The sequence below is a fragment of the Budorcas taxicolor genome, chromosome 23 (genome assembly GCF_023091745.1).
Source record: "Budorcas taxicolor isolate Tak-1 chromosome 23, Takin1.1, whole genome shotgun sequence".
In the NCBI taxonomy this organism is placed as follows: Eukaryota; Metazoa; Chordata; class Mammalia; order Artiodactyla; family Bovidae; genus Budorcas; species Budorcas taxicolor.
In genome coordinates, this window is record NC_068932.1 from 44,601,456 (window position 1) to 44,627,950 (window position 26,495).

Consider the following 26,495-nt stretch of genomic DNA (forward strand, 5'->3'; position numbering starts at 1 on the left):
GAAGCTGGACACACCTGTAGTTGCGCCTGGCTCCTGGCTGGAAAGATCAGCTGCCCGAGCGGGAGTGGCGTCTTCCCAGTGGGCCCGCACCGGCGGCGGCTGTGAGACAGTCCATCCTCACCGCTCTCCCTGCAGGCCGTTCACTGTGCAGCCAGCGACCTTCCCAACGGAAGACGTTACTCTGGCTTAAAACCCTCTGACTGCCTTATACCGCACTTAGGATCAACTCCAAACCCTCTCTGTGGTCCGTAAGCCCTCTGCCTCTCGTACCCACCTGCTCCCAGCCTCGCCTCCGTCCTGCCCTTTGGCACTTGCTCCAGTCTCAACGCTCACTGTCGTGAGAGGTGGCCAGGCTCACTGCAAGGTCTGCACCTGCGGGCTCTGCCTCCTCAGCGTGCCACGCTTGGCCCTGTGTTTCTAGACTGCATTCTCTCTCTCTGCTGTAACCTGAGGCACGGGCCTCTCTTAGTCATCTACAGAGACCTGCCTTTACTAGCTATGCTCCACACAAACTTAGATTAGCAGTCGTATAAGCTACTTATACTGAAAATGTAAGGAAACCCGTCTGCCACGTGCGCATCAAGTAGGAATCTAAGAGCCCTTTCACTCCACTGCACTCACAGCTCGGGCGTGATCTCGGAGGCGGTCCTGATGTAGTTGTTGCTGGCGATGCTGAATTTGTGGAAGAGGACCCACTCGGGCATCCTCCCAGCGACGGAGTAGCAGGAGCGCGGGTGCAGCTGTGCGACCTGCTTGTGCGTGAGCATCAGGTAGTTGCCCGCCCCGTCCACGTCCCGAGCGATCTGAGAGGCGGCGGCACGGAGGAGGAAAGGCGGCGTGTGAATGCAGAGATGCATGCGGCAAAAATACCGTGTTAAACATTCCAAACTACTCCATAGAGAATAAACTACTGATTTGCTACACGTCTTCCATTTTCAGGTACAGAAAGTAAGATGCATACATGTTTTGCCCAGAACTTAAGAGCCAGCGATAAGGATGTGGACTAATTTCATCAGTTTCAGGGCAGCATGCCAAAACAGCACGGGTGCAAAGGTGAAGGTTCTGGTCAAGAAATAAAGCTGTTCCCTGCCATGTCGTGGACTGCACACACACGTCCAGTGCTTTACACCTGACCTTTCGGCGCGTTTAATTCCTCACCATAACCCTGTGACATCTGTTTCCATACAGATGAGGAAATCCATGCTCAAATGCCACAGTGCTGCTCACTGTGATGTGAAGGATGCGTGCATTTCTCTAACAGGTTTTATTAACAGTTCAGAGCAGCTGCCTTAGGCAGCCTTCGCTCCAGGAAAGAAACCGACGGGATGCTGTCTACCTGTCGGGCGCCACATCACCAGTTAAGTGGGAACAGCCAGGTGCCATGAGGAACTGCAACTGACGTTCAGCCAGGGTGCTGTAAGAGCTCCCTCTGATGAGAAAGATCTCCTGTCCTTTCAGACAAAGGGAACCATCTAGCTTAGCTCTTCACTCCCTTGAGGGGACGTATTTAAATACTGAACATTCAGTAACATATAAGGGTTTTCACACCAATAAAATAATCACCCTAAGTGAGACTTCTGACAGGATGTCCTGAATATGTGAGATTTTTGTAAAGACCGCACCACAGGTGGCCTTATCCATTCTTACCTGCATAAAATAACCAGACAGAAGAGCTTTCTTTATGTTCAGAGTGTTCTCCTTTGAGCCGAAGGCAGGTTCTGTGTAGGGAAGCTCGATCCGCTTGATGATTTCTAAGAGTTCAGCTCGGATGACCTCTGCTGTCCTGAGTGCTGAGCAGTTGAGGAAGTAATCGTGACACCACTTTTCCACACAGTCTAGGAAGGAACCAACAAAAGGCTGCTGAGACGTGACCTGTCACAGCCGAGAGCCCAGGCTGGACACGCTCTTATCTCTGCGTCCTCTGCCTCCTAAAAAGGTTGTCCCGTGAGCCGGTGGCGGGAGGCGGCGAGGACAGAGGCCTCTAGTGGCTCTGCCAGGCGCAGAGAGGGTGCAGGACCTGGAGCGGCTGCAGGGACTCCAAGATCCTGCCAGCTGTGAGAAGTGCAGGGTCCTAGCACTGACCCTTAATCTGGATTGCGAGGGGCAGGAGAGACTGTCTTAAAGATCAACATTTTGTCCAGCGTGTGCACAGCCAGGATGTACGTGGCCACAACATTTAATCAGGCCAGGAGGGAAAAGCTTACACTACACATCTCTGCTCCATGAAAATATCTCACGTCTTAATTGTAAGGAAAGGATTATTACTAGGCTGACTTGGGAATTAATGTTACAGTTAAGCTCACCTACCCGAGTTGCAAGTTTTATTGACACATTGAAAGTCAGTCCCCTGCAACAGTGTGAAGTCCTCTCTCTCTCCATCTGGGATGACGGGAGTTGGACCCGGTTGTGCCTTGACCTGGGAGCGCACGTGGCCTAGCACGGGGACTGCAGACCTTCGGCGCTGTCCTGTCCAAGTCATCCGGCCTGTCCGGAGCCGTGAAAGCACGCACTTGGTCACGTGATGACCAAGTCATCCGGCCTGCTCGCCAAAGATGCTGCCAAATTCCCTGTGTACCTCGCTGACAACTTTTTCTTCTTAGCGTTAAAAAACTCCCTGCTCCGTACCATTTTGCCGTTCTGACTGCTGTCACATTTTTCGCTTTCCTTCAAGTACTTTTTCACACCCTCTGTTGGAGCAGAGGAGGCAAGAGAAGCATCATGGAGGACAAAGGTGGGCCTGATACCCCTCCTTGTAGCCAGTTCTCTGGCCGCCTCTGCGTCACTGCTCCGCCCTCTTGGCCTCTGAGATCCCCTTCCTGTCTTTAAGGCTGGAACAGAGTCTCCCGTGGAGGAGTTTGCCTTTCCATTACCCCTGTAAATGGGAACATAACCCACCGTGGTTCAGACACAACCTGTCCTCTGCTGCAGGTTTTCCACGGGCTACTCCACTCCCTGAACACCCCTCCTCTCATCCCCTCCTCGGCCAAGCTCAGTCTCCCTCAGCTCACCCGCCTCTTCGTTACCACTACCTGGAGCTGGGGGTGGTGTGTGTGTGTGTGTGTTTTGTTTTGAGTGATCACATTCTCTCTCCATCTAGCAGTGAACCTGCCATGTCAGAAGCAGCATGAGACGCAGCTCTGACTGCTGGCCACCTGGAGATGGCAGTTCTTTCCTTCTCCCCGGGCTCAAGAGGGCAGGGCCGTGCCGGGCAAGTCCAGGTCTCCCGTCCCTGTGGCCCCAGCAGGCTCGCTCTGGAGGCTGTGGGCTGGGTGCCGGGGTGTGTGGACGCAGGGCCCCGTCTGCGGGAGCAGGAGGGTGTCTTTACGGTTAAACCTGTGGGTGCACAAGGGGGGCCTGGAGCGCCGTGCTGCTCAGGTGACCCAGGGGCTCAGGGGAGAGAGGATGTTTGCTGAATCATAATGCGGCTTTGTTCTGGGAAGGAGAGGATGACTAGGAGGTGATTTCTGAGAACACCGAGCCTTCACTTACGCTCACTGGCGGCGTTCAGAGTCGTGTCCTGGTAGGCCTTGTAGATGTTGATGAGGGTGAAGTGATCTCCATCGGGATGTAAGAACGTCTTCCAGGAAGACAGGGCGGCCTCCTCAGCTCCGCGGGACAGGTGCGAAAAGCAATTAGGAGCTTTAAGACATGAAAAGTCAGAAGGTTGGCGATAATGAGCATTCCCTTCAGCACAGCAGGCGGAGGGGGCTCACTGCCGCGTGCAGCCCTGCCTGTCTTCTGGGAATAATGTGTTTTCCTTGTTTACTTAGAAATCAGAGATGCTCAGGGTGAGCTGTCATCATGCGCGTGTTCCTGTTAGCTTTACTCAGGGCTGCTTGGCACAGCGGACACCCTGCCTGTATTACAACTGGAGCCGGGGGACCTGGGGACTCAGAGGCCCAGGGACAGGACCGGAACCCAGGTTCTGATGCAGCAGAGCCTCTGATTTGCTCTGCCAGTAAAGGAATCTATTCAGACCTATAAGCCAAGGTGAATGAGGTGGGAGGAGACAGGAAACACACGCGAGATCGGCAGGGGTAAGAACACTTCCAGTGACGAGTGCTTCTTGGTCGGTACCCGTTACTGCAGCAAAAGCAAGCTTGGTGTACTGTCACCTGTCTGATCTAAGAAACCCTCTGGGTTTTTACGTAGGTATTTTTCATATTAAGATAATTCTCATACTTTTCTACCTTTTCAATCTATTTGAGTTGAAAATATTTCATTCCCATGTCAGTGGATCTCATTCAAATCTATACCTGCTGCAGGGCAAAAGAAATGTCCTGAGGGAATACCTGTTACCATGGCAGCGATGGTGAGCATTTCATCGACACAGTCAAATTCACAGGATGCTAAGATGGACTTGGAGAGTTGTGGATCAAGAGGGAACTCTGACATGATGATTCCGAACTCAGATAGATTTCCATCGTTGTCCAGTGCTGCCAGGTAATCTAAGTCTTCCAAAGCCTGCATCAGACTCTCTGGTGCTGGGGAAGACAAAATTGACAGTTAGAAAGTCTCATACCACCAAGATGGGGCAACAGGTACTGGATTTCCCCTCCCACACAGAACAAACAATAAGCAAAACATGTGAATCAACAGTCTGCGAGGCAGAGACCACCAGGCAGTGAACGGCAGTGACTCCTGAGAGGGGCCATCACTCAGGGAGCTTCACTGCCCTGAGTTTCCCGGCTGTGGTGGGAGGAGGGGAGCTGGGGGAGCTGCCAGGTTCCCAGCATCACTGAGGTGGTGCTGAGCGTCCCTGGAGACTCGGGGCGGGGGGGGGGGGGGTGGGGGGGTGCGGTCAGAGCTTGCAGGTCAGCTTCCTGAGAGGAGAGCACTCTGCAGTAGGACTCAGATGGACGAGGGCCCCTCGCTCAGTCAGCAGGGCCCATAGGAGAAACCACTCCAGGCCAGGAGGGACAGGATCTGTGCCTGGTGCACCCATGCGCTCTCCGACAGGCCCGTTCCCACCAGCCAGGCTGCAAAGCTTCACGGTTCATGGGGCTCTGGGGAGGAAATAATACCTACGCTCCCCGCCGCCCCCCACCCCATAAGCGCGGTTCTAGTGCCACCTACATAATCCTGAAATCAACCCCTGAAAGGATCATCCTGCAGCCCAGGGCAAGCTCGAGAATACTTATAGGAATACGAAATGTCCAATATCCAATGCAGTGAGACGGACTGTGTCTGGCATCCAATAAAAACCACGTGGTAGGAAAATGTAATCCCACAATAAAGAGAAGAACGCACCAATCGAAGCTGACCCAGAACTCACACAGATGACAGCAACAGCAGACAAGGAAGCTGAAAGAGCTATTTGCCATTTGTGCAGTTAGAGACCCTGAGGCAAGGGTGAGGCCTCGAGAAGTCCCAGTCCCAGGGAAGTAAACAGATGGGCTCCTTAGAAAGAGTATTTAGTCCAAGGTGCCATCAGCAAGCCCTGAAATCAAAAGTAACACCTGACCTGCCCGAGAAGGTTCAAGAGGCAGCAGCAGCAGAAATAAGCATCTTGGATTAAACAGGGCAGGAGGGGCTGGGAGTGCAAACTTAATTACTGAGAGCTGTTTAGAAACCAGTTTCCGTAAGTCAGCAAAGCTGCTTCATCGTAAGTTACAGGATCTCTGGGAACTGGCCCTGTGAGGATCTGGCTGGACAGCCAGCCTCTGTCCCCGGAGGGCACTGCTCCTCATTTTTATACCCTGGAGTTGAGTCGGCTGCACACAGGGTGACTGGTGGAAATAACATCATGACTCTGCTCCCGGTCCTAACAGCAGCGGAAGAGAGGAAGTTCTTGGGGGTTTCATTATGCTAAAAAGAGCAAGTTAATGAATGCAAATGATACAGGTGCAGGAGCACTCATAAAAATAACTGCATAAGGTTTGCGAATATTACATTCTACGTTTTAAGCCAGCTCCCCGGTATGGCCCATAAAATCGTAGGTAAAAGCAAAAGGGTTTAGATGAGGATTCTTTATGGCAGTGCTGTTTAAGTGTAATCCACGGTAAATAATGCTAACAAATGGAATGTAGATGTTTAGTGCCAGGCCTCTTCTTTACAACACTGCAAAATCACGCTGCTCTACTCCAAAGGCAATTTCAATATGAACAAAACATCGCCACTGTACTCCCTGCGGGATAGCTCACTGCAAGGTCACACGCCTGCCCCACTGCCATCACTCAGAGTCACCTGGAGGGCTACTGACACACTCTTTCCTGCACCCTCTTCCCACGGAAGCCCAAATGCCAGGCTCCAACATGGAATCTGCGTTTTCATGCCACAGCACCTGCAGAAAGGCTGCTCACAGAAAGGCTGTTTGTCTAGAATAAGGGTTGAGCCCACAGCCAGATGTAGGGCTCAGCACTGATCCGAAGCAAGAGCGCAGGTCCGATGGGTCCAGGGCTCTGCTGTGTCATTTCCAGAACCAACAGCCTCACGTGGCATCTTTCCTATGGCCTTGAAAAGTCTGCCAAGATTTTCAATGTCAAATAGCAGAGTGTTCCCTTCCCTGTCATGGGGACCTCCACTCAGGTGCTCAGCAGGGGAGAGAAGAACGCAGAGATGGAGACAGGAAGCTGCGTGCCTGTGCCGTTCAGCCTCTGCCCTCGAGGGTCCCAGAGGCATGGCTTGGGGTCACAGGACACCGCACGTCCTTATCCCAACCCGCTTGGGCTGATGCTAGTCTGAGTGGCCGAATGTCACGCAGCTGGTAACGAGGGCCAGGGCGCTGGGGTGCCTGCAATCCCGGCCGCCTCTGGCCCAGTGTGCCAAGGACAGCCCCGTTTCCCTCCCTCCCCAAGCTCAAGGAAGGCTGGCATTCCCGTTCAGCCTCCACCAGCCGGGCCCACAAAGAGCTGAACGGGTTCCGAGGGCTGAAGGTGCTTCCCTTCTGTGTCTTCTAAGCTCTCCCTCAGATTTTCTTTTCATTCTGAAAAGAGACCTCTCGCTCCCGAGAGCCTCACGACACTGGCTCTCGTGGGTTTCAGCGCCTTTGTGCCTCTTCTCCACCCTCCTCCCCACCGTCCAGCAACAGCAGTAGGCTCTGTGTGGCCTCAGGCAGGTGACGTGGGGCCTCTGTGAATTCAAAAACCGAGGTGGGGCCTCCTGCCAGCGCTGGGATCGAATCCTGGCTATCTGGGGGCAACCGGCAGCACGCTCCCTGCCGGGGATGGAGGGATTCACGCCAGGCTCCCTCCCGTGGCCCATTTCCCCTCCGATCGCCTCTTCACACAGACCGTTATGTTTTAGCCCCTTTGTAAACTCCAGAGCAGAATCTCGCGTTTCCCGTGATGACCCACCACTTCTCGGGCGCACTCACCAAGCAGGCTCCTCGAAGAGAAAACTGCGGAGCGTCCTGACTCCCTGATTCACAGGCTGAGAAGTCCCAGCCTCAGCCCCACAGGCCAAGGGTCTGGACGCATCTTCGGGGCCCTGACCCGATCCTGCCCTTTCCTCCTTCCCCCGTCTCTGAGACGGCCCTGTCTCGTCCCAAACACCACGTCCGGCAAGTCTGCGTTTGGGTCCACTCTTCACAGATGGTTCCAATGCCAGTCGTCTGGCCGCCAGCAAAACGAGCTGTGAGGCCAGATACCAAGGTGACATCCAGCATGGGCCTGGGCTCAGCGAGCTTGTCCCCGCCCGTGCTGACGGCGCTCCCCTGCCCTCCCAGAGGGAAGAGGCCTAGGACCACCTCAAGTGGTCGGCTGGCCCTGGACTCCCTGACCCTGATCAACAGGGACTGCGTCCTCCACTCACCATGGAGGTCAGTCCTCAGCACCAGCTTAGAAAACGAGGGATTTTTTTAAGAGAGCTGTGCCAAGGGACCCTGGGGGAGGGCATGGCAACCCACTCCAGTGTTCTTGCCTGGAGAATCCCCACGGACCGAGGAGCCTGGCGGGCTGTAGCCCATGGGGTCGCAGAGTCGGACGTGACTGAGCGACTAACCACACACGCACACACAGGCCAAGGGAACTGGACCAAGAGCCTAGTGACGCCAAATCCGCCTCACGTGGCTGCGAGTCCTGGGAGGCGGCTATGCTGCATCTGCGCGTTTCATTTACGAGCGGAGTTAAAGGCAGCAGCTGCAACCGTCATCTTTTTTTTCCCCCTTTCAAAACGATGAGTCAGAGTTAATCCACGGTTGTATTTCCCCAAAGCACAGCAGAAACAGTTATGTGCATACTGCCAGGAGACAAGAATAAATCGTTTCCCTCGCCCTTTGGTTCCCCGCTCTCGGCTCTAAGCCCCAGGCACAGAGTGAGCGGCAGGGGGTGACCACTGAGAAACACAGCAGCTCCTCCGCACTCTGGCTGTGCTGTGGCATTTGCTTTTTAAAATCTTGGACGTTACAAGGCCTGCTCTTCTCTCGTCATGCTGGTCCACCAAGTAACTACTAGCATGAAAACAAGATGCCCAGGCAACCAACATGAAAGAAAAAGTGAAGCCACTCAGTCGTGTCCGGCTCTTTGCGACCCCATGGACTGTAGCCCACCAGTCTCCTCAGTCCATGGAATTTTCCAGGCAAGAGTACTGGAGTGGGTTGCCATTTCCTCCTCCGGGGAATCTTCCCAACCCAGGGATTGAACCTGGGTCTCCCCTGCACTGCAGGCAGACGCTTTACCGTCCTGAGCCACCAGGGAAGCCCAGCATAAGCAGTTTTCAAAAATAAAACCTGTTTCTTCAGGGGGTGGTGTCTGGAGTGATGGATGGCTGGCTGGCTGGCGACAGATGCCCTGGGGTCTCCCGGGAGAGGCTGGAGAGATGGACATGAGCAACCCACCCCTGCCTTCCAGACTCCCTTTCCCTCAGGGACCAGAGCGAGACCCAAGGGCAGGGGGCTTCACCATTTTCGAGGTGAGGGCTCATGGCTAAAGGAATCCTGGTTTCCCAGCCTTTCTGGACCTGATCACTCACCCCCCAGGGCCCCAGCCCGTCCCCTCCAACCACTGCTATAGAAGAAAAACACATTCTGAGTTTACTCGCTTACATTTGCTTACATATGTTTTTAACCTTCCTGTGACTGCTTCTTTCCTCCGAGCTACCATCTCAAGGTATGTTTATCACTAATATATCTATCACTTCAGCTAGTAAGGAAGGGCCCAGGCCTAATGAACCTCTTCTCAGATGGGGAAGCTCTGTGCCAAACCAAGCTGGCTGATACCCTCAGGGTCAAGCCTCAGGCTTGGGACTACATGGCTGTTATCCCAGTAATGTGCTCATTTTCGCAAGAACCTGAATGCCACGGCCTCCTTTACATGTGTTCAATGTAGGGCTCTCTCTCCTGCATGCCTGAGCTTCTGCTGGAGAACAGCGACCCTTTCCCTGCAAGAACAGACGGCTCCCAGGGAGAAGATGGCTACAGAGAAGGAAGGAGGTCTGTCTTGGACGAGACAAGGCCCTCACCCGGTCCCTCTCCTCCTGGAGATCCACTGCTCCTCTAGGGAGAAGTCTGTTGAAAACCTTAGATTCCAAGGGTGCCCAAAGTAACTGGTCTTCCAAGTCTTTACTGGCAGAGTTTCAACATTAAACCCCCTATGGTTCTAGGGTAGGTCTCAGCGCCACCCTTGCTTCCACTGGCCTGGCCACCTGTCTCCCTGTGTCCCTGTGTCCAGTGGCAGACAGCATTCCAGTGTCAGGACGGCTATTTCCCAGAGGGTGCCTTTTTTTTTTTTTTTTAAACAAAATTTTCAGATGGCTTCGGAGAATGTTTACCTCTAGTGGAGACAAAGCTTTAGGACAAATCAAAGTCCAGGCTGCTTGCTCTGCCAGGGGGCCACCCGCTCTTAGGACGGGGGTGGGCAGGAGCTAAGCGGGCAGGGCTGCAGCCGGGCGCCCTGCCGGCCTGCGCCCGTGCCTACCGGGTCTGTTCATGAAGTCACAGTGGCCCAGGCCCGCGATGTCCACTCTCTTCATGAAGAGCACCGTGCTCGTGAGGTTGGCTTCCTGCATCTCTGCTGGCTTCAGCGGCCGCATGTCCCTGGAGGCAAATTCTTCGGAGTACAGACAGAAGAGTTTTCCTGGAAGAGACCGGGCAAAGGTGGGGCTAAGGCGTCTGGGGCGCTAGCAGACGGGAACCACCGTGCATGGCTCCGGGGCCCGCGGGGCTACCTGAGGGAGAGGCGCCGAGGAGCTGCTTGCGGGTCTCAGCCTGGCTCTGGCTGATGGGCTGCGTGACGAGCGAGTCTGCTCTGATCCTGGGGTTGTACACCTTTGAACGGAAGGACAGCGGCTTGAGCATCGGCTCACTCAAGACCCCACGGGCCGGTCACCCTGAAGTGACTGCTGTTTGTAGCACCTGACTTCATGAACTGCTCTGCTACTGACGCGTTCCTTTTGTACGACATTTGCTATTGCTTCACTTGCCTTGAGATGGAAACTGCAAGGGCTTTGATAAATGGATTGAAGGGCTGTCTGCTTTCAGTGTGGCTTCTGTGAATATGAGGGCTCTGTATCATCTGCTGAAACACGGATGCTGCTTCTCAAAGCGCCACGCTGCCCAATGGGGACAGATACTCACGTTCTCCATGGACAAAAGGATGATCCTCTGACAATGCTGCGTTTCCTCAAGCTTCTGTTCAAATGGACTGTGACGCCCCCCAAGGGTCTCACCTCTATAATGCACGCTGGGCCTTCCCGGTCCAATAGGCTAATATAAAGCTACAGATGGCACTGACAGTGATTCTTCTCAGGGGTAAGTTTAAAGGTAAGTGATAAGCCTGGGTTCTCTGAATGGTGGATTAATGCTGTAAGGTCAAGCCAAATGGGTTCCGAGGAAACCTTCCAATGGCTGGAATGGCTCTGTCATAGTAATCATGGATACTTAGGAGACCCGTAGTCTCCTGGGGGGATAAAAGTGACACAGCACCTCCTAACAGTAAACGGAGCAACACTCAGGGTAGGTTCTTTTCAGTTCTTTTCAGTTTACAGGCTAGGACTTCCGAAACCCCACTGTCTGAGAGCTTGAGCCATCCTATTTCCGTTTTTCCTAACTTTTAAGGACAGTGATTAAAAGCATACATTTTTAAATTTAGGATGGAATTTTACCATGTCAACGATAAAGCCAAAATTTTCAAAAATAAAAGTCAGTGTACTTGAACCTAATCTCTAGTAAATTACCTGGGAGAAGATGCTAATTACTTTGATAAAGAGGCCACCAAAAACACCTAAGACATGTATGGAAGCAAAGATTAGTTCGGGAGTCAAGTAATTTGCTTTAGTAGTTGTGTTTCCTTAAAACTTTTTCCGTTAGCACCTCAATCAGTTTAACTTTCCAGACTTCCAGCCTGCTAATGAAAGGCAGTTGCCTATGCTCAAGACTCTGGTTACTGCACGCAACAGCGCTTCTCTGCATACATGGCCAAACAGAGAAGTCCCCAGATCGCAAAATGACAGGAACCCAAGACAATGGTCAGCAGTCTGATAACTGCCCTGCTCAGTTTAGGCAATTTACCTGCTCAATAATAATTACCTTTCTTCTCTCCACACCCACATCAATAACAAACTTGACTGTGTTGCTACAGATCAAAGATTCTCCGGAGCTAGCCGTCAACACCACTCGTCTCTGATAAACTGGGCATCTTTTTTCTGTTTCATCGTTTGGCTTCAACAGTGCACATTTCTCTTTTGGATACAAAGGAACAACTACCAGCTCTCCAAGATCTGGATTTAAGTTAGATCCTTCTTGGCAGACAATTTCATAGGCTTTTTCAATATCCTAAAGTAAAACAAGAACATCATCCATGAGAATAAAGTACATTATAAACAACTTTGTCCATATTACATAGAACTATAGGCAAAACCAAGGACCTACTGAGTAGCACAGGGAACTCTGCTCAATGTCATGTGGCAGCCTGGATGGGAGGGGAGTTCAGGGGAGAATGGATACATGGATTTGTATGGCTAAGTCCCTAGCCACCTTTTCTGTCCACCTGAAACTGTCACAATTTTGTTAATCGGCTATACTCCAATACAAAATAAAAGTTAAAAAAATAAAAAAAATTTTTTAAAAATTTGGCAAAAGCTGCATAATGTATTCATGGAAAAAAATACTTGTCTATAGGTATCGTCAAATAAGAAAGGAAGATAAACTGTGTAAGAACATTTCTTTGGGGAAGTTAAATATAATTTATAAATGATCTCACTGGTTTTAGTCCAAAATGGCTTTCCTTTTGTGAAATGTACTGTCTTTGCCTTCATGCATTTCTCTAGCTTAAGGCAGTTTCTCACCTCTGTTAACAATGACAGGGAAACAAAAGTTATTTTCAGATCGGTGAGAATGCACCACTGTGCTCTGATGGTGGCAGGACTAAGAATTGTAAAGCAATCTCTAGGTTTCCAATAAGCAAATATACATACACGTCCCATAATCAGGACCTTAATCTGGGTCATTCTGAAAATCATTACCCATTAGCATTTAAAGCATTTTAAAAATAGCAGAAATGCAATGAAGCAGGCAGGAAATAATCACTGTTATTTATACGTTTGCAAGATTCAGGAATTTAGAAATACTCTTTAAAAACATTTCATTATCAAATACATTGAAAAAGAGTAAATTATGTGCCCTAAAACTATAAATAAGTATATTACTGCAAAATGCTCAAAAAGCAAGACACTTTACACAGTACTTTTCTATTGAACTCTTCTCAAACCACAACCGGATTTCTACAACCTCACATAGGAAAGATGTCACAATGTAATTCTTACACCTTTTAAATTTGTTTCCAAAATTTGTTTTTTTTTTTTTTTATGGGTCTAACTACCAGATGGAGGAAGTCAGTCAGTTCAGTCGTCTGACTCTTTGCGACCCCATGAACTGCAGCATGCCAGGCCTCCCTGTCCATAACCAACTCGCGGAGTTTACTCAAACTCATGTCCATTGAGTTAGTGATGCCATCCAACCATCTCATCCTCTCTTATCCCCTTCTCCTCCTGCCTTCAATCTTTCCCAGCATCAGGGTCTTTTCAAATGAGTCAGTTCTTTGCATCAGGTGACCAAAGTATTGGGAGTTTTAGCTTCAACAGGAAGCCCCATTTCATTTTATTAGATTAGATTTCACCAAAAGTCTAACAATGCCTTCTGTGACTTTTATAAAGATTTGAGGCCCCTGCCCAGCGCTCCAGCTCATCTTTCCTTCCCTCCACACCACCTGTCAGATGGGACTTAACTACCTCAAGGGCTTCACAGGTGGACATATCTGCCTGGAAAGTAGCAAGACCTGGGGTGACCTATTACCCCAGAAACCCCAGGGAAGCAGGGCAGAGGCTGTGGCCCACACCGCAGTCACCTGGGCACCTCCTCCTGCTCACACTTCCCTTTCCTATGGAGCTGGTCTACTTGGGGCACGTTTTTTTTTTAACCAAGCAAAGAGCAGGACTACTGACTGTAAAGAATGAAAAGCTTGCCAACTGGAATAATCAGAATAAAGCTATTTATTCCAATTTTTTTTTAATCATTCTAATCATGTCACATTTTCAGCGAAGCAAGCTTAGAGATTTGCAGAGAGGAGAGTGAGTCCTCGATCTGCAGCTCCCTGCACGCGGCTGCTGCTCAGGCCTCACAGGGGCCTGGGTACGTTCCTCTTGGTGGGGAGGTGGCAACCTTGGCACACACAGCTACCTGAGCTGGAAGAGGAGGCTCCATTCCAGCAGCCCACTCACAAGTGTCCAACCAAAATAAACCTTCAAACTGCACTGCAATAGCTCTCTCACTCTCTGAGAATCGAGGCCTGTCATTTTTCATTTGCTTCCAGCTGCTAAAACTTCAGTTATAACAGGATTCTAATGTTGAATTTTGTTCCAAATGGGGAGGAAAAAGAATTTTAAAAAATCTTCAGAAAGAAATCAAAAGCAGAGCAAAATAGAAACATTACTGTATCTACTTTAGATTCCTCAGGCTCAGATGACAGAAAGCTTGGAGGTCATATCTTCAGAATTTTTAAAAAGTGCCTAAGACACACATCCAGTGCATCAAACTGTTTACTCACTTCCTTCTTGCTCAAGGTGTGCAGAGCATTTACATCTGCAGGGCTTTCCCATGACACCTGCAAGCACTGTGGAAGACGCAGCCCCCTGAGCTGAAGGAAGACATCCGGCCCCAGAGGAAAGGGCCTTGACCAGATGGGATATTTTCCAGGAAAACCTTCCACCTAAGAGCACCTTCCTGTGACAGCTTCAAGTTGCACGACTATCTGGCTAGACGGTCTCATTTGTCTTTATTTTTGTTTTCCAGTTAATCTACTTCATTTTTTCTTCAAATTAAAAGATGGTAGAGTGGTTAGGACCAACACCCTGGAAACATGCAGGCCTCCGTGTCTCAACTGAGCCCAAGACACAGGGAGTGCCTGGCTCTCGGGTGTTAACTCACAGCATGTGAGGGAAGACGGGAGGCATCTGACATTTCTGAACCAAAACATCTGAGGGTGTCTCTGCACTTTAGAATGGATTTCTTAAGAGGAAAAAAAACCAACAAGTAGTACACTTCTGTTAGACTGCTTGGCTTTGATTTCATATGACACTTGGTTTGCTGTGGCAGATTCTAAAGTTGTATACTGAAATCAAGAAAGACTTAAACAGCAAAGGGAAAGATGGTCAATAGCTATTAACATGGATTTCAGGGCAAGACAAAATTTTCCAAAAGACAAATTCTGAGACTATAAGCAGAGTATGTTATGCCAGTTAATCCTGACATAAGGAGTTAAAAAGAAAAAAGAAAAGTCCATCAGGATACTGAGCTGTGTTCAGCTTGTTAGGGAATAGATGGAGAAAAGAAAACCAGGTAACAGCTGTGGGATTTGGGGCTGGGCTGCGAGGAAGATCACTGGCTCCCAGAGAAGGCACGCTCTAGCTGCAGGACAGCTGTCCTGCCGCCCACCGGCCGCCTGCTGGACGAGGAGACCCCCCAGAGACCCCCGTGCTCCACTCGGCCACAGCAGCAACCGCTGCCAGGACGAATGACTCCTCACGCTCAGAGGCTCAGAATTGCAAACTCTGCCCCGAGCCTTCCCTGCACTGCCACGTGCGTGACTTTAAGACTGCAGGAAGCATAGTTTCTTAAGGAGACGTCTTTCTGGTCTGACTTCCAGGAAGATTCTATACCCTTCTAAGCCCTGTGGATTTTACAGCTTCTACTACTATCCTACGTAAAAATGCATCTTCTGAAGTCTGACAATTAAAAAGTCATTATGACATTACTTATAGCTTCTATTAAAGAATCAAATACTACCCCCAACTCTGTTATGAGCTTTATTCAAAAATCCATGTGAGAATTTTTGGTTACTCTGAAGATGACTACTCACCCTCTCAGTCTTAATTATATTGCCCCCATCCCCAGCATTGAGACATATGCCTTCTCTTCACCTGGCAACTCAAACTTTCAAATGTCTTAGACTCTTTAATTCCGCCCTTCCTCCCTTCCTGAGGCTTTACCCAGTTACACTGCAAACGTCTGTTCTCAGAAATCCTTTCTGTCTCCTTAATCATTGTATTTCTTCCCTCAGGACTTTCTCGAATATCTCAAATCATGCAGGATTAGGGAACGATAATAGAATACGTCACTGTAGCAGGCAGATTTACTACTCAAGAAACTGTATAATCTATACATGAGAAACATAAGTATGCTGTAGTTTATCATATACTGGAGATTCTGAATTATTTTCTTTATAGAAACAGATAAAATTTACATTGTGAGAAAACTGTCTAAAGGTCTCAAAGCTCAGTCATCCTTCGTGCTGTGACTATGAAGCAGAATCCACACTCCTGAAGGCATTTCAGAAAGCGTGTGCACACTTAAGGCTCTGATGGAGAGACGAGGTGCTTGTCTTTGTTCAGCTGGTGGCTCAGCCAGTAGCAAGCAGCTTCCTTTTGGTTTTTGTTTAATCACTGGAATCGTCGTAGTCTAAAAGGCATGGCTTTTACTGGGAGTGAAATGACGGGCAGGGAGGAAAAGGCCTGGCAGTCAGTCCCTAAGAAGAAAGCCTAACTCTTAAAAGAGTCCGGAGGTTTTTAGATCTGGCTCTCACGGCAGTGGGAGAGAGAGAAGCAGGGCCAGGGTTAACTGCGTTCAGACAAATGCAACCCCAAGTGGACCCTGACTGTCTGAAAGCAGTGACAGACGCGCAGGTGTCCATTTCCAGTTGTGCTTTTGGAAAGGCAGCTTCATGTGAAGTGTTTGCTCATTTATCTTTTTAAGAAAAGTACAGGGAGACAGCCCTCTGGGTGTGCCGCAAACTCTAGTGTTCTGCCTAATTCTCCACTGACTGTTTGGGACACTTTCTTGCTTCCTGAGTCTCTGCCAAGCGCTCAGGATATGTTCTGCATCTGTCCAGCACCTGTTCCTGCCATAAGGCGGGCAGCCGCACCAGCGTGTCCCCTCTGCTGAGAGGGTTCACGGTGAGCCTCTGGGGCAGCCCAGAATCCCGCCCGCCCGGGGGGGCAGGAAGTCAGCTCTGGAGATCACCCCACAAGCTCCTCAGACTCCCCCTTCCCCCTCCTCACTCTGTGCTTCCTGCTTTTAGAAGCATTTCCCTGTTCACCTTTCAAGCATAGGCTTTATTTACTCTTTATCAAACCTTCTTCCGAAGTATAGAGTAATGAGGTATGGTGGAACCAAATATTTAAACAGCTAATTAGCAATGTGAAATCTGTAGGTTATTCAAATCTTCGCAGCAAGGTTCAAAGGCTCCCAATAAGTAACCTTATTGCTCTGGTAGGTTAGAGTATTACTTACTTACTTGTTCACAGGCCAGAAAGACAACGATGTCACCCTTCTCACCCGAGTGGTGAATTTCAAAGATAAGGCGTAAAATAGACTCAAAAGACTCCTTCTGAGCCCCACTAAGGTACACAACCTCCACGGGGTGCTTGTTTTTCACTTGGATGAGAGGCACGTTTCCATAGTAAGAACTGAGCTTGTTGATCAGGTGAGGTGAGGAGTTAATTATGAGCTTCAGTTCCGGTCTTGCTAGTAACACATCTTTAAGAAGTCCAAGTAACACGTCAGTTGCGATGCTTCTTTCATGAATATCATCTAAGATGATGACCCCATAGCTACCCAAAAAAGGATTGGACATCATTTCTCTTTGCAACATATCATCAGTACAATACCTACAAAAAGGAAATATTAACGTTAGAATGCGCTCATGAAAAAGATCATACAAGAAACTCCTGACATAAGCCACAAAGATGCCTGTCTAGTATCCTTCTGTCTAAATCGAGAGCTTAAAATCTTTATTGGGGCCAAGATTCCTTTAAGCTGATAAAATCTACAGACCTTCAAAACTGAAACATACATATAAACAAAAATTTTAAGCGTAGTTTGCATATGTTCACTGACCCCCTAAAGACCATCACTGAACCTTAGGTTAGAGACCTCTGCCTTAAATGTTTATTACAGATACTAGCAAAAGCTACATTGAACATTTGCCCTGAGCTTTTTAAACAAAAAAGTAACCTAGCAAAATACTCCTGTCGGGTAAGAGTTTTCCCCTCTTCCATCAACGGAAGGACATCGAGTGGGAGCACACACTGTTCAGCGGAGCACACACTGTTCAGCGGAGCACACACACGTACACGGATGACCGTCTTGGCTCAGGTTCTTGGCCCGGTGGGTCCAGGAGAAGGACTCTGTTGGTGGCACTTTTTGGGAGATGACATCACCAAGGTGTGAGCATCACCATGTTTGAAATGTCACCCAAGTAATACTCACACAAAAGCACCTAAAAAGTAATCACCTATTTGAGGGCAGCATGCAAACTGGGGAGTTTTCCTAGAGGAGGAAGGGGTCAGTAGTGATTTTAATGGAATTTTCCAGTTCTTGGGAGGTTTTTAAAAAATAATCACAAATACCTATTAATCATCCAGAACCATACAAACATCACCTTTCTGACAGTGTTCACATATCTACCTGTATTATTCCTTGAGGAAGCCAATCCATAAGCTTTATACCAATTTAAGGTATTTATTTTATTTGTCCCTGTCTATGGCAGGTCTGAAACGGCTATTCTGAGAAAGGCCTGCTTGCAAGGGTGCCCCTTGGCTGGCATTTGGGAACTTAGACTTGGGGAGTGTTCTCACATTCCCAGAACTGAGGCTTACTGTCTGTAATATGGTCCAACCTGCTTTCCTTCTGGCAGTCTGGAATTTTAGAATACAGCAGGAGGCAGACTGCCTATGTGACCAGCACCCAGCACAGGCCCCTGGCACAGAGTCCCTGATGAGTTCCCCTGACAGGACAGCATTTCACACTTGTTGTCACAGCTCACAGCTGGAGGGATGAAGCATGTGCTAAGGAGTCCATGGGTAGGGGCTCCTGGACGCCCAGCCTGGTTCCTGTGGGCTGCGCCCCTGGCACCACTCCCCTCTGCTGACTCTATCCTTCAGTTCAGTTCAGTTCAGTCGCTCAGTCGTGTCCGACTCTTTGTGACCCCATGGACTGCAACATGCCAGGCCTCCCTGTCCATCACCAACTCCTGGAGTTTACTCAAACTCATGTCCATTGAGTCAGTGATGCCATCCAGCCATCTCATCCTCTGTCGCCCCCTTCTCCTCCCAGCTTCAATCTTTCCTAGCATCAGGGTCTTTTACAAGGAGTCAGTTCTCTGTATCAGGTGGCCAAAGTATTGGAGTTTCAGCTTCAACATCAGTTCTTCCAATGAATATTCAAGACTGATTTCCTTTAGGATGGACTGGTTGGATCTCCCTGCAGTCCAAGGGACTCTCAAGGGTCTTCTCCAACACAAAAGCATCAATTCTTTGGCACTCAGCTTTCTTTATAGTCCAACTCTCACATCGTTACATGACTACTGGAAAAACCATAGCTTTGACTAGACGGACCTTTGTTGGCAAAGTAATGTCTCTGCTTTTTAATATGCTGTCGAGGTTGTATCCTTACACTGCAGTAAATCTGAGCTGTGGATCAACTACATACGGGATCCCATGAGTCTTCCTAGCAAACCATCAGACGTAGGGGTGGCCTTGGAGACTCTGACACAGTCCTCAATTAATCCACTTCAGGGAAGAAAGAAAAAGGAGAAAACATTAAGTTTCTAGTGTGCGCCAGGCATTATGCTGGTACGATAGTTCTCATGTAACCTTTAGAGTAAACCTTCAAGATAGACACTACTATCCCATTGTTTGTAAAAGAGGAACCTGAGGTTCAGACAGGTTAAGTATCCTGCACACGGCCATAAAGTAAGGGAGAGGGTCAACTTAAGCCTGAATATTACATCTCACGCCATCGTCAAATCATAAAGATCGCGACCGTGGCCACCATGGATTCGTATAAAGCCCACGTTCCCCCTTTCTGCACCTCTGTGGAATCAGACGTGTGCTTTCTGCCCTTCTCCTATACTTGTTCTCATTCTGTGTCTGTCTTACCAAACAAGCAGTGATAAGTTGCTGATTATTCCTTTTCTCAAACTTAAGAAATAAAACATATTGAATACTACAGTACTATACTTCATGCAAAATAAAAACAGAGTTGCACCCAAAGTCTAGCTGTCAGGTTTGTGCTGAGATTAATTAGTTTGATACAGTGATACAAGTGCTGCTGGTTCTTGTTTAACACGAGCTCTTTTAGTCTACGCTACTTCCTTAACATCAGAAATGAAATCCCTATCCCCTTCTCAGCAAGACTCATCTAAGCACTGATCTGACAGGAAGAAATGCTCCTTCTCTGCCAGACAGAGGTATGTATGTGATAGAAAAACGCCCAGGCTTAATCAAAAAGGGAGATGTTGTGACTCACCTAAACTACGAGACTCAGCAAGCTAGACCTGGCCTTTCGGATGACTGCAAGGAGATCCGACCAGTCCATCCTAAAGGAGATCAGTCCTGGGTGTTCACTGGAAGGACTGATGTTGAAGCTGAAACTCCAGTATTTTGGCCACACGATGCAAAGAGCTGACTCATTTGAAAAGACCCTGATGTTGGGAAAGATTGAAGGCAGGAGGAGAAGGGGACGACAGAGGATGAGATGGTTGGATGGCATCACCAACTAAATGGACATGAGTTTGGGTAAACTCCGGGAGTTGGTGATGGACAGGGAGGCCTGGCGTGCTGCAGTTCATGGGGTCGTAAAGAGTCGGACACAACTGAATGACTGAACTGAACTGAACTGAAGGGAATACTAAGGATCAATCCTAAAACTTCCCACACAAACCTCCAGCTTTCTATTTAAGACAGAGACCTATTTCTTACCTTATATTAATAAGATCATGTGTACAGTGCTTAAGAAAATGCTGTTCCTGATGACCATGTAAAAAGATAGATACATCTTGGAAATGTCATTTATACCTTAAATTATTAAGACTAAATTTCCGAAAGCTAAGAGCATAATATAGGAAAGTTTAATTAATTTTTTAAATTATATTTATTGAATTTGATCTTACAAATGTGAATAATTTAAAAAAAATCTGTGTTCTAGAGGGTTCTTATTTGAAATTTATGTATCATTTCCATAAGATATTGTGATATCTATTAATAGTTCAAAGACTATTTTAGGCATATGATATTCAGGTATCCACTGGTTTGAAAAATGCCAGGAAAAAAGCTTAAAGAAAAACTACACTGTTCTATATAGAATCCAGAAAAATGGCAGTGGCATAAAGATTATATTTACTAACTGCCTATTATGTGCCCAACAGATTAGATGCCAAGGAAGTACAAAGAAAATGGAAAAGACAATGTCTAATACAGAATACTCCCATCCATGATCAACAGTCACCCTTCAGCTCAGTTCAGTTCAGTCACCCTTAGAGCCTCTTATTTAAATAGCTTCTCAGTCTGAACTTATCAATAACTATGGTGAGCATGCGTCTTCCAGGCAATGAAGGTGGCTGGAGTTTACCTCTTTAGTCACCCAGATCGCTAACACGGGCACCGTGCTCCCACGCACCAGGCATGCACAGCAGCTCCCTGGGTTCTCACAACAACCCCTGAGCACGTGTGGCAACTACTGCGGCTCAGGGATGAGGAAGCGGAAGCAGAGAGGTGGGGCAAGGCAAGGCAACAGGTGCGCGTCTCTGAAATCAGCAGAGACGCTCATTTCACAGCCATGTCACCTGCTCTTCGGAGCACAGTGCAACAGGAAGAAAAGAAAGGATGACTTTCTTTTATCAACACAGGGCTTTTCACTAGCTCTGGCCCCTTTGCTTGCAGCTCAAACTCTGTGAGCAACAAATCAGAGTATCTGCTGACTCTGCACTGGCTGGGGCATGTCAGGGTGCAGCGTCCCAGCAACAAGCGTGCCCGGGAAGTGAAGAGAAAAGAGACGGCTGGGCAGCCCGGCAGATGCGGAAGCCACCAGGACCTGCCGCGGTCGCTAGTTCCCCTCTGCCTTCTAAGGTGTGCTGCGGGTCAGCTCCTCCACAACTTCTGAAGGCTATTCTCTGCATTAAGAAAGGAAAGCTACACGCAGAAAGAACTAAAAAAACTGTCAACAGAAACTGTAGTCCTGCCTTTGGCTGTAAGGATTGAATGCCTCAGTCCTACAGGATTTTCCCCGTAAAGCATGAAAGCCAAGTCCCTACCCATAACAGATGTTTAAAAGGTGAGGTGTGGCTCTGACCTGCCCTGACAACATTACTGGGTTACTCCATAAGTGTTTCATCTCTGCTGCTGCTGCTGCTAAGTCACTTCAGTCGTGTCTGGCTCTGTGCGACCCTATAGACGGCAGCCCACCAGGCTCTGCCGTCCCTGGGATTCTCCAGGCAAGAACAATGGAGTGGGTTGCCATTTCCTCCTCCAATGCATGAAAGTGAAAAGTGAAAGTGAAGTCGCTTAGTTGTGTCCAACTCATAGTGACCCCATGGACTGCAGCCTACCAGGCTCCTTCATCCATGGGATTTTCCAGGCAAGAGTACTGGAGTGGGCTGCCATTGCATTCTCCAGTTTATCTCTACGCCTTTCTAATATATATATAAATATGTACTCTTGATCTATATTAGTAAGATAAAAACACCAAAAGATTTCATGTTAAAAGGGACCACATCCAAGAGTCCTTTTCATAAGGTTTCCAAAGTTGCTGCTGCTGCTGCTGCTGCTAAGTCGCTTTAGTTGTGTCCGACTCTGTGCGATCCCTGAGACGGCGGCCCACCAGGCTCCTTCGTCCCTGGGATTTGCCAGGCAAGAGTACTGGAGTGGGTTGCCATTGCCTTCTCCTCCAAAGCTGAGATGGCATTAAAGATAAAAACGTATCTATTAAATGTAAACTAGTCAGAACTGTCCTTTAATTAAAAGTATGACCACTTGAAAGGCCACTTTAAAATATAAACGATGAAAAATGAATCTGCTGAGTGTGGGATCCTTCATCCTTTCAAGGGTGCATGTCCTGCCCAACTCCTCAACTTGTCTGTGAGTTCCCCAAAGCAGGGAGGTTTGTACGTTTACCATTTGTATAATAAACAGTTTATAAACACACACTAACACAATGACTTGGGGACATCATGGCGCTAGTAAGAGAAGGTTACATATCTTCGAGAAGTGCAAGTCCCAGGGCTCTGGATGGAAAGGTCCCCTATGGTTTAACACTGGCCTGAGGATTGATGTCTTCTACTTTTGAAGGTAAACGTTTGCGGGAAAGCAGCTTACTGCAAACCGAGTGAGTTCTACAGGCATTCTGGGAGTGAGAAGCACTCTACCAGGGTCCACAGCAGCCGGCGGGGACCAGCGCTAGACTTCTCTCCCATCATCAAGGGTGCTGCATACCCTCCAAGGGACCAGTACGTCAGGCGCTGGGGGTACAAGTGAGCAGAGACCAGCCCTGCCCACGGTCCTCTGCCGGGCTGTGCAATGCCAGGGGATGCCGCAGCATCCCTCCGAGGCCAGCAGGGGGCGTTCCCAGGGGTGTGCCCTGGCGCGCTGCTGTGCCCACAACAGAGTGAGAGACGGGCAGACACACTGCTCCCAAGACCCGTGTCTCAGCCCCCGGGCGGGCGGGCAGCGCCTGGGGCAGCTGAGGCCCTTGGGACGCCTCATCTTTCCACGAGGGCTGCAATGGAAACTGCCTGAGAAACTGGCCCAGAGCAGGGTTTTTTTTTTCCACTTTTCTTTTTCCCTCTAAACTCTTGGAACCTGCTGTGTAAAGGAAATCTCACAGTGAAGCTAAAGACAGATAAAAGGATTTTTTCTCCCCCTCACAACTTGTGGGAGCTACTGACAAGGGTCCCTGGAATCCGGAAGCATCTGAAAAGTAGAGTTTCAAAAACACTGACCCACACTGCCACCATGAAGGGCTGATATGACATTTTACAGAGTCCAGCAGAGAGCTTTCTAATTTACATTAAGGGAGGACTGAGGAAGTCTTCGCAGAGCGGGTGACCTCTGCACAGGGCCGTTCATGACGAGCAGGAAATCAGCCCGGCCTGGAAGAGGCACGGACACTCCAGGCAGATGGAAGATGGTATCGAGGCCCGTGGACTCGGAGGACCACGTGTCACCGTGACTGGCACTGGGCAGCTCCTACAGGCCCACCAGGGCTGGAGCTCCGGAAGTTCTCTGCGGCCAGCCAAGACAAGTCAGGACTTTTTGCTGAGGACTGTGGGGAGATACGGAAGAAGTTTACAGACAGGGGATCTCTGATGGTGTCAGGCTGGTGACAGAGAGATGAGTTACTGTTATACAAGTTACAGGTGCTTAAAGCAGAGAATGCAAAGAACACGCTCTTCCGGGACTGCAGAAGACGAGACAGGAGCCGCACCAGGCACAGCACGAGGAAGCCCCCCACACCAACCTCAGGATGGTTTCACTGGTACAGCAGTTCTCAAAAGGAATCACGTAGCCGACTTCATGACCAATGTTAACATCCATCTCATCTGCCACGCGGAGGGCGAGCTGGACCGCCGTGGGCTTGTGGACCTGTGTGCACACCACGCCCCCGTGCTGGTAGTGGATGGAAAGGCAGTACTCAGCACACCACTGCGGAACCTTCAACGGGACAAATGAGATAGGGTCAGCCCCACGAGCACAACGACAAAACACAAGGGTTCGTCTCATACGGGATTTTTTCCTTCCACCAGTGGGCTGTGTGACATCGCGTGAAGCTGAACAACTTGTATTTGCGCATCGAGTTATTACTAGAAAATAAAGTTAGGAATAAACAGCAGTTAGCACGGACTGTGAAAGTTAGACCCTCAGATGAAAAAAGGAAAATTAAAAAAGATAAAAGGCAAAGTAAAAAAAATTTTTGTTAACCTCAGCTGTTATGAAAAGACTAATATATTTAAGATTATTACTTTCTTTCTGGTTAAAAGAAAGCACCATCAAAGATACGGCTTTTGGTACCAACTCTAATGCTTTAAGCAATGTAAATATTAAATATCATTTAGAAGAAAAATAGTCATTCAAAATTATAACATTTACATTTAAATCTAAATGATCATAACAAAATAACCAGATAAGCCTACTTTAACTTTCCCTGGCAATAAAACCTAAAATACACTGGCATTTATCAACTAAATATGATGAAAAATGAGCTCAGTGAGATAACCAACCAATCTTTTCAGATTTAGAAAGAGTCAGTTATAAGATGGCCAAGTTATTTCTTTTCAAATCCTTGTACTGAAATGTATAATAGTTCAATTAATTCTATCAAGTTTATCTCTGCAAGAATTATTATAGTAGAAAGCACTAATTCATTTGTATGTGCAATCTGTTTAAAAATTTTCTTCTACGTATTACAAATTTAGAACAGTATACGTATATATGAACCTATATCTCACACACATGTATGTGTGTGCAGCCATCTTGGGCATTGTCAGTAAGTTATACTTTGTTTCATGTATTTTTAAAATCATTCTGAGTGCTTTTTAACAGATTCAAGGTATTTAAGAGTTTTGACATTTTAAATTATCTTCAGATTTGCTATTTACTGGGGCTTCCCTGGTGGCTCAGAGGGTAAAGCGTCTGCCTACAATGCGGGAGACCTGGGTTCAATACCTGCGTTTGATCCCTGGGTCGGGAAGATCCCCTGGAGAAGGAAAAGGCAACCCACTCCAGTACTCTTGCCTGGAAAATCCCATGGACGGAAAAGCCTGGTAGGCTACAGTCCATAGGGTCGCAAAGAGTCGGACACGACTGAGCAACTTCACTTGCTATTTACTAGACCCACTGTGAGGTTCCTAAATTTTATTACTCACTATTAACTTGAAAAATAAACATGACTTACCAGAAATCAAGTAACTGCAAAATGAATCAAGTACCTGCAGATTCCTGATGACTGAAAGTGTAAATGCAGTTCCTCTATTTTAAGACAGGTGTCAGCCTTGTCAACAGGCTGAAAACTAATCAGCAATCATTTACTCAATACCAGCACTGGAGTGGGTAGCCTTTCCCTTCTCCAGGGGATCTTCCCAACCCAGGAATCACACCCAGGTCTGCCACATTGCAGGTGGATACTTTACCAACTGGGCCACCAGGAAAGCCCAAGAATACTGGAATGGGTAGCCTATCCTTTCTCCAGCAGATCTTCCCGACCCAGGAATCGAACTGGGGTCTTCTGCATTGCAGGTGGATTTTTAACCAACTGAGCTACGAGGGAAGCACTTGTTCCACGAAAGATGAGACATTTAACACACTACCCTCAGCAGAGCTGGCATCAAGGCACACCACAGGAATGGACAAGGCACTCAAGTGAACTCAAGCCAGGAGTTCTAGACTTGACCTGCCACTAGCTTCTGATTTGTAAATATCGATTTTACAAGCTTCCACTCCCTTTCCTGTAAAATGAGGTAAATGGTTGACAGTCACCCCTCAACGTCTGAGCTCCTGTGCCATTTTCTCCACTGGCGGTGGAGATTTCCATTTACTCCTGTACACAAATTCTGCAAGATTAGACTATGACAGGATGCTTGCAATGCCGTAAACATCATACAGGCCTGGCCGTGCAATAAATATAAACCATCCAACGGTCCTGACTGTCCTTTATGCCTCCCCCACAGTAGAGCAAAGCATTTCATCTATGAGGCAAAGAATATCATTCAGAAATGGGACAGCTCTTCTAAGCATCAGTTAAAATAGCCAGCAGAAAGGCTGGACACACACGTGTTGGGCTTACTTTAGGGACTACTCTGCTGACACAGCCAAGCGGAGCATTTGAGCCCAAATTACAACCAACTGCAGAGCTCCTCTCCGGGCAGCTCTGACTGCAGACCATGTACCGCCGCTTTCGGCAACGATCACACACGGATGACAGCAGTGATGCAAACACAAACTGAAAGGCTCGTCTCTCAACAAAGAGGAGAGACACGTGAGATCGCCTCTCCCGATTATTATGACTTCCGAGCTTTGGCAGACCTTCCGAATCACTCTAAGCAAGCAAAGGTGCCCCGGGAAGTCTGGGGCCGTGGCAGACTCCTGAGTCTCAGCTGAAAGAAATGACGGTTTGGCAAGTGCTGGAAGTGTGAGCATTTCCCAACCTCAGGGATTTCAAGCACTGGGATTTCGGCTTCACAGGCACTCTTGCGTTCTTGGCGCTCATAACAAATAGCATACCATGCCGTGCCCCG

The 26,495-nt window shown here is 48.4% G+C and overlaps 1 protein-coding gene across 3 annotated transcripts in view; it reads right to left on the reverse strand.

Moving 5' to 3' along the window:
• The window catches only part of DHX32 (DEAH-box helicase 32 (putative)), a 57,588-nt gene that overhangs the window by 7,524 nt on the left and 23,569 nt on the right, over nucleotides 1–26,495 (reverse strand). For all 3 annotated transcript variants that reach the window (XM_052660961.1, XM_052660963.1, XM_052660962.1), the window contains exons 3-11: nucleotides 23,723–23,916; nucleotides 16,725–17,097; nucleotides 11,465–11,710; nucleotides 10,105–10,204; nucleotides 9,855–10,013; nucleotides 4,293–4,484; nucleotides 3,490–3,639; nucleotides 1,648–1,835; nucleotides 622–803 (exon numbers count right to left, since the gene is read on the reverse strand). In XM_052660961.1, the coding sequence (XP_052516921.1) occupies nucleotides 622–803; nucleotides 1,648–1,835; nucleotides 3,490–3,639; nucleotides 4,293–4,484; nucleotides 9,855–10,013; nucleotides 10,105–10,204; nucleotides 11,465–11,710; nucleotides 16,725–17,097; nucleotides 23,723–23,916 (1,784 nt within the window). The remainder of the gene's footprint in view (nucleotides 1–621; nucleotides 804–1,647; nucleotides 1,836–3,489; nucleotides 3,640–4,292; nucleotides 4,485–9,854; nucleotides 10,014–10,104; nucleotides 10,205–11,464; nucleotides 11,711–16,724; nucleotides 17,098–23,722; nucleotides 23,917–26,495) is intronic.